Source organism: Felis catus, chromosome D2 (assembly GCF_018350175.1).
Source record: "Felis catus isolate Fca126 chromosome D2, F.catus_Fca126_mat1.0, whole genome shotgun sequence".
NCBI lineage: Eukaryota > Metazoa > Chordata > Mammalia > Carnivora > Felidae > Felis > Felis catus.
The window spans coordinates 31695047-31702461 of record NC_058378.1 but is presented as its reverse complement, the minus strand read 5'-3'; the positions used below and the strand labels follow the sequence as shown (position 1 = coordinate 31702461).

At 53.1% G+C, this 7415-nt stretch overlaps 1 protein-coding gene across 3 annotated transcripts; it reads left to right on the top strand.

The window, feature by feature from the left end:
• The first annotated feature begins 2300 nt into the window (after positions 1-2300).
• PCBD1 (pterin-4 alpha-carbinolamine dehydratase 1) lies at positions 2301-6992 on the top strand. 3 transcript variants are annotated; one of them, XM_023240526.2, is made up of 4 exons: positions 2301-2374; positions 5114-5245; positions 5767-5847; positions 6462-6992. In XM_023240526.2, exons 1-4 carry the CDS (start codon positions 2372-2374, stop codon positions 6558-6560), a joined length of 315 nt encoding a protein of 104 aa, XP_023096294.1. In that variant the 5' UTR covers positions 2301-2371; the 3' UTR covers positions 6561-6992. The 3 variants fall into 3 exon arrangements, with proteins under 3 accessions (XP_023096294.1, XP_019668781.1, XP_044896050.1); XM_019813222.3 differs by lacking the exon at positions 2301-2374 and adding an exon at positions 2451-2580; XM_045040115.1 differs by lacking the exon at positions 2301-2374 and adding an exon at positions 3809-3829.
• Positions 6993-7415: the final 423 nt, after the last annotated feature.

The following is a 7415-nucleotide window of genomic DNA, read 5'->3' as shown; positions in this document are numbered from 1 at the left end:
AAATAAATAATTTTTTTTTAATTTTTTTTAACGTTTATTTATTTTTGAGACAGAGAGAGACAGAGCATGAATGGGGGAGGGTAAGAGAGAGGGAGACACAGAATCTGAAACAGGCTCCAGGCTCTGAGCTGTCAGCACAGAGCCCGACGCGGGGCTCGAACTCACGGACCATGAGATCATGACCTGAGCTGAAGTCGGCCGCTTAACCGACTGAGCCACCCAGGCACCCCAATAAATAATTTTTTTAAAAAATATGGTTAGTATATTAGACTGGGCATTTAAAATAATTGAATACACACTATGTTCCCTTAGAAAAAAAATTAAAAAGAAAGCACAAAAGTAGGTAGATTAAAATAGTTGTTAGTTCTGGGAATTGGCATATGAACATATACTTGTATTAGTACCATCTCCGTGTTTACATGTTTGTATTATATATATAATAAAAACATATATAACATTTTTAAAAAATGGCAAGCCAGATCTTTGATAAAGTGTTCGTATCCAGAATAAAGAACCTTCAAAACCCAGTAAGAAAACAAACAGCTCAAAAAACAAACAAACAAACAAATAAACAAAAAGGGCAAGAAATTTGAACAGGCAATTCACCAGATTTACCAATGGCAAATAAACACATGAAAAGGTGTTCAACATCTTTAGCCATTACAGAAACTCAAAGGAAAACCACAATGAGATACCATTACACACCAATTAGAATGACTAAAATTTAAAACATTGACCACTGGGGCTCCTGCGTGGCTCAGTTAAGTGCCTGACTCTTGATCTCGACTCGGGTCAGGATCTTGCAGCCCTGAGGTCGAGCCTCGGGATAGGCTCCACGCTGAGCTTGGGGCCTGCCTGGGATTCTCTCTCTCTCTTTCTCTGCCCCTCCCCCGCTCATGAGTGTGCAAATGCTCTCTCTCCGTCTCTCTGTAAAAATGAATAAATAAACTTAAAAAAAAAAAAAAAAAGATCGACCGTAATAAGCACTGGGGCATCTGCGAGGGTTTGTGAGCAAACAGCTAAGAAAGAATTCTTGAGACATCTTTGGTGCAAAAAGGCGATTTTATTACAGCACAGGGACGGGACCGGCAGGACCCGGGGTGGGGGCAGAAAGAGCTGCACTGGGGTTGTGAGGAGTGACTGCTTATATACTCTTAGGTTAGTGGGGGTAGGGATAGTGTAAGTCTCTAAGGAATTTGGAAGCAAGGCTTTCAGGCCCTTGAGGGGCTGGCTGCTATTAAGATAAGGTTACTTTTGGTCTTTAATAAAACAACATCAATGCAGTAAGACAGCCATGAGTGCCTTGAGCAACATCACACTCTGCATGTTTCAGGTGTCTATCCGTGGGCTGCAAGCTGTACGCAGATGTAATTTAAGCCGCATTTCTCTTGCCTTTGTTTTCCTCATCATAGGGAAACTAGAACTCTCAGACACTGCCGGTGGGACATAAAACAGTGCAACCGCTTTGGAAAGCAGTCTGGCAGTTTCCTAACAAGCTGATGAACACGTCTGCCATATGACCTAGTCATTCCACTCCTGGACATTTACTCAAGAAAAATGAAAGCATGCATGTATACAGACTTGGATGGAAATGTTCACAGCAGCTTTATTCATTATAGTGAAAAACTGCCCACAACCCAAATCCCATCAACAAGAGAACGGATGAACAAATTGTGGTATATCCATACGATATCATACGATAAAATAAATTTTCCTTGGCCATAGAAAGGAAGAAACTATTGATACATGCAACCACATGGGTGAACCTCAAAGTAATTATGCTGAGAGATAAGAAGCCAGACACAAGTGCATGTACTATATGATTTCCATTCACATAAAATTCTAGGAAATGCAACCTAACATATTGTGACCAGAAGCAGATCAATGGCTGAGAAAGGGGGAAACTTGTAGGCATGATGTATATATGTTCATGAACTTGGTTGCAGCGATGCTTGCACGAGAGCACACATACCTCAAAACGCAGCAAACTGTACCCTTTGGTTACTACCCTTTGGTTACGTGCAGTTTCTTGTAGGTCAATACCTCAATCAGTTGTCTTTAAAAAAGGAAAAGGTAATCTCGCGCCCAGAGTGACAGGGCTGGTTAAGTGGCACAGAGCGATCCAAACGCAGAAGTCCGCGCCTAGAGCCCCACGTTCTCAGTCCCTGAGCTCCCGGTGACTAGAGCCCTAAAGAAAGTGCTGGAACGGGGCAGAGGCCCAGCGCGGGATCTCGGCCGAGTTAACGATTACCGGTGGGCGGGCCCTCGCGGTCCCGCCCCGCCCCGCCCGCTGCCCCGAGCGCCCGGCGCCGCCCTGTCGCCCCGCCGCCACCTGCCGCTCGGCCGCGTCCGCACCTGCGTCGCGCCCGCCATGGTGAGGGGGTCGCGCGCCCGCCGCCCGTGGGGGCCGGGGCGCGCGGGAGGGCGGAGGAGAGGAAAGGGTCCGACCGCGGGGGCGTGGCGGGGGGCGACGAGGGTGGAGTACGGTGCCTGCGAGCTCTGCGCCCGCTGGCCGCTCGCGGGCTCGGAGAGCCGGGGTCTCCGCCCCGCGGCCGCCCGCACCCCTGGTAGTATCCCAGGGTGAGCCGAGACCGGGAGAGGGGCGGTGGCGGGTCCGTGTGACAGCGAGGCGGGAGCCCAGGCCTGGTCCTGCTCCCAGGCCCGTATAACCCGGCCCCCTCGCTGCCGCGGGCGGGGCGTGGGCGGTGGGCCCAGGGCGGTCAGTGGCGAGTGGGGAGAGGCATCTAGTGAGCCCGCAGACCTCTTCCCCCTCGGTCGCCAGTCCTCTTCCGTATTGAGGGAAGGGGGGCGTCTGAGTGTCTGAAGGAGGGAGGCTGGTTCTGTGTTCTGCGCGCCTGTTTACCGCCTTTCTCTCGTGCACTTTTGGCACAGGGTCCGGCCAAGCCCTCTGTGCACCCTGTGCTGCCCCCTGGCCTCAGAGCCAGCCCCTGGTGCCTAGCTCCAGGACTGTGCTCAGCAATAGGGACCTGATTGCTCAGGATCAGCCCTCCTCCAGGCTGGGTTTCCCCCCAGGAGGGCCCTGGCCCTGTGCTCAGCTCTGCGTCAACACCTCCACCCTTGGGCAGGTGAAGGTGGGCCCTGGCAGGGGAGGAGAGCCTAGCCTGGGGAAGCTTTACTAAACAGCCCCTTTGTGGTCCCAAAGCCTCCGGAGCAGGGGGGACTGTGGTAACAGCTGAGAGGGCATTTGGAAAGCTGTGGCTTGGAGCGAGGGGCGGTGGGGAGTGAGGCTGATTGTGTGGTGCACTGAGGCCCCGAAGATGCAGGGCAGGGCGGGTAATCAGTAACCCGACAGCACACTCCCCCACAAGGCAGAGGCCAGGCCTGACCTGTGATTTACCGAGCAAACACTGCCCCTTCCCCCCACCCTATCCCAGATCTGGAAGGAGCTTGTCATTTCAGCCCCAGGCTGTGGCACTTGGGGGTCCCCAGAAGACTATCGAGGAAGGGGTGCCTCCCAGGGGACAAGGGTACCCATCCACTTATTTCTGGGCCAAAGAACTAAGCAGTGGGTTCTGATGCCTGGGCTGACATCAGTTAATCCAGTTGCCTGGATACGTGGACCAGGCTTATCAGCCACTGAGAAAGGGCCAGCTCTGGGAAGGGAGCAGGGGTGGGGCGCTGGATGCAGATCTCTCAGAGCTGAGGAAAGGAGCCTGACGAAGCCAGGTCAGTCCAGAGAAAACAAGTGTTTTCAGGAGGCAGAGACAGATGGACCTCGAGGAGGCTGCAATCCTTTTCCGGATCTACCCCCACACCGGAGAGGCCCATCAGGCCTGCCAGCCCCAGGAGCCTCCTTTTATAAATGCAGGTGCCGTGCCCTTGGTAACAGTGGAGTCTACTAAAAGTGTCCCACTGGCTCCTCTTGCTCATCTGACAGCGGAAGTTCTTGGCCCCTTCTGCCCTTGAAGCCAAGGGAGGTGAGGGCCACAGGGTCGCCTGGCTGGAGGATGGCAGGACTGGGGCTTGAACCGGCCCTGCCAACTCGGCCCACGCCTACCGGCTGCCGGCTGCCTCAGGAAAGCTAAACTAACCTCCCTCACGGTCTCTCCCCTGATCTCATTGATTCACTTCTCCTTTAGCACTCTGTATTCTGTCCTGGGGGAGTGCTTTTCAGAAGTCTCGATTCTGGGATCCCTGGTGCCAGGCCTGGATCCTCCTAGGGAGTGGAACTGACCTCGGCTTCCTTCTGTCTTTGAGGGTTCCACCCATGGCTGTGCCAGTTTGGGCTGCCTTGAGGGCACTTTGCACAATAGGTAAATAGGATGAGGCCCAAGGTTTGCCAGTCGCCCTTGGCCAAGTTACTTCCACTTTGGGACTCAGCTCTGTTGGCTCGGGCTCCCCAAGCTGACAGAATAGAAAAGAAGGTGGGAGTCTGAAACCCCTAGGCCCGGCAGCCGGTACTCAGAGGCTACACGGGACCATGATGAATACCCACTGGGAGGTAGGGCCAGTGGATGTCAACTGTGCTGTGGCCAAGAGTCATCTGGAAGGTGTTTTAGGTGCTGGCTCCTCTGCCCAGCCCCAGGAGGCAGACTCAGAACCCCTTCGAGAACAATGCCTGTGTTCTCTTGGACTGAGGGGAAAGTAGGGGGAGGAGCACAGTGGTCATTTTGCCTTTCTAGGCCTCAGTTTCCTTGAGTAACAACAGCACTGGCATAGGGTGAACTGGATGAAGCCCAGAACAGAAAAAGTTTGGAGAATCCTGGGTACTCTTTTTCTGAAAGGTGGTATACATTCGAATCTGGGCTTGATCTGTCTCATTAACTTAAGAGACCTAATGGTGTGGGGGAGGGGGGGAGGGGGGAATCTGTCAGGCTTTGGGGTGGGGTGAGGGGGACTATTGCTCAACCCCAGGGACTTGCATCACACCTCAGGATTTTCTGTTCTTAGAGAGAAGTGTCCAAATCTAAGAAACAATCAGTGCCTGAGCCAGGGCCCCACCTCCAGGGCAGGGCGCCACCCTCAACACCTCCCTGTCAATTGCTTTAGAACAGCCCTCCCAGACTGGCTACATTTATTTCCCCAGGGATGGGGCACTCTCCTGGATCCCAAAAAGAAATGCCCTTGGGCCTCTGTTGATTTTCTCTCCTAGGCTGGCAAAGCACACAGGCTAAGTGCCGAGGAGAGGGACCAGCTGCTGCCAAACCTGAGGGCCGTGGGGTGGAATGAGCTAGAAGGCCGCGATGCCATCTTCAAGCAGTTCCATTTCAAAGACTTCAATCGGGTATGGCACCGGGTGGGACAGAGCGTCTGAGACTGGGGCGATGGGGTCCCATTCCAGGACTTGTTCTCTCCCTTAAAGCCCTCCTACCCGAGACCCTCAGACACTACCCTGGTCCGGATGACTTGGGAGTGTCATCCTTGGGGACTGGAGAGGGGGGAGATGGGTCTTGGGCCCTCCATACCTGGAACTTTTAGAAACGATCCTTAGAGGAAACGGGTCAAGTAGGAAACAAGACATCTCAGTAGATAACCAAAAGACTGGCCAGATCTAAACATCTCTGTGGTGTTTCCACCTAGTTAGGTAGGGGCCCTAGGAACCAGACTTTCTTCCCACTTCGGAAGGACCGCCTCAAACTCCGGCGCAGAACCAGCCGCAGGGTGCCAGGGGGGTGACTAAAGCTGGACGGGTCTCCTTGTGGGGAGCCGGTCCATCCTGCACCTAGGTCTCACGGCAGCTCGAAAAGGGGCCTAGCAGCCCTCTGTCTCTCAGAGCACTAACTCGGGTCTCACTTCACTACATAGGCTTTTGGCTTCATGACGAGGGTGGCCCTACAGGCGGAGAAACTGGACCACCATCCCGAATGGTTTAACGTGTACAACAAGGTGAGCGATGCCTGCCTGCTGGGTCCAGCCCAGCCTGTTCTGAAGGCCCTTCCCTGGGCTTCCCTAGGGGCCTCACCACCCAGGGGCTGCCTGTCCACTCCTCCTGGTCCTTTCAACTCGTTCCTGGAATCAACGTGAACACCCCTGCAAAACAGTCAGTCTCCCTACAAATTAAAGAAGGTGCAAATTAAAACTCGTGAGAGAACTTGCGGTTGAGGTAGACAGTAAGGAGACATTAAGGCGGCAAAACCCACAAAAGGCAAGACTGTGGGAATCAGGCGTATTCATTGCTAATAGCTCCAAATGACTTAAATCCTCCTGGGGGTGTAGAGGAATGAAAAAGTAGTAACTCGAGCTAAGAATACCCACGCACAGCAAACAGATCGGCCTGCCTGCCGAACAAACGCTGTCATTCAATGCCCTCCTTGTGCGAGTGGCGGGTTTACACTGTTGCTAGAGACTCTCAGGCAGGCAAGGCAGCCCCCAGGAGAGATTGTAGTGCCTGGCCGCTGTTCTGGAATCCTTGGTGTGGCTGAGCCCCGTAGCCGTGACCCTCTCCTGCTCTTGGCGAAGGCAGCGGATGAGCTGGGCCCTAATCGCTGGTTTTGTTTCAGGTCCACATCACCCTGAGCACCCATGAGTGTGCGGGCCTTTCAGAACGGGACATAAACCTGGCCAGCTTCATCGAACAAGTAGCAGTGTCCATGACATAGGCCCTGCCCTTCCTCGTGGAAGTCTTTGGGGGAAGTGGAGGGACTGATTTGGGAATCCAGGGAGGGAGCTGGGGAGCCCTGAGATGTTCTACAGCCAGAATTGCCAAGTGGACTCTGCTGCCTCCGTTTAGGGGAGAGTCCTTGCTGTGGTAAGAGGAGGTGCCAGCCTCACTGCCGACCACTCTTTATCCCCAGCGCTCTGGCACACGTATGCTAATCGAGTACGATCTTCCCCTTCTGTAGGACTTCCCAACAACAGTAATGGTCTTCTTGCCAGGCTGTGTCTTGCTCCTTTTCTGATTCATTTCCCAAGAAGCTGTGTCTAAGATGCACAGTCTTATCTTAGAAACCAGGACCCTAAAGTCAACCCCCTGGTATGTGACAGAAACACGTGTGCTTTTATGCCTCAAATAAAACTACTGTTTCACTCGGCCTCAGCTCTGGAACATGGTTTTCCACAGGTCAGTCCAAACTGGAGTCAAGAGGCATTTAGAGCACTTACTCGATGAAGGCACCGGAGGAAAAGTAGGACGAAGCCACCCTGTCTGCATGGAGTTCACGGTCATGTAGGGGAATTAAGCAGGAAGCAGTTAACTATCACTAGGCAGGATGAATGAAGTCAGTGCTACAGGCGAGGATAAGAAATGAGCTAAGGAAACATGAGGCGATTGACAAGGGTGACTCTGGAGGCTTCATTTAAAATATGCCTGAATGGAACTCTTGAGGCAGAGATGGCTGAGGGGGCACCATGAATAAAAGTAAAGGTGTGTAGGACACTGTGTTTATCCGTGGTGGGACCTGTGACTAGGAAGGCAGTCTGCGTGGGGCGCCTGGGTGGCTCAGTTGGTTAAGTGT

Bases quoted from the DNA above. Each gene is read 5' to 3' on its own strand.
- PCBD1 (XM_045040115.1), top strand. The intron at 5,246-5,766 runs GTATGGCACCGG...TTCACTACATAG, and splicing joins ATTTCAAAGACTTCAATCGG to GCTTTTGGCTTCATGACGAG. The intron at 5,848-6,461 runs GTGAGCGATGCC...GTTTTGTTTCAG, and splicing joins GGTTTAACGTGTACAACAAG to GTCCACATCACCCTGAGCAC.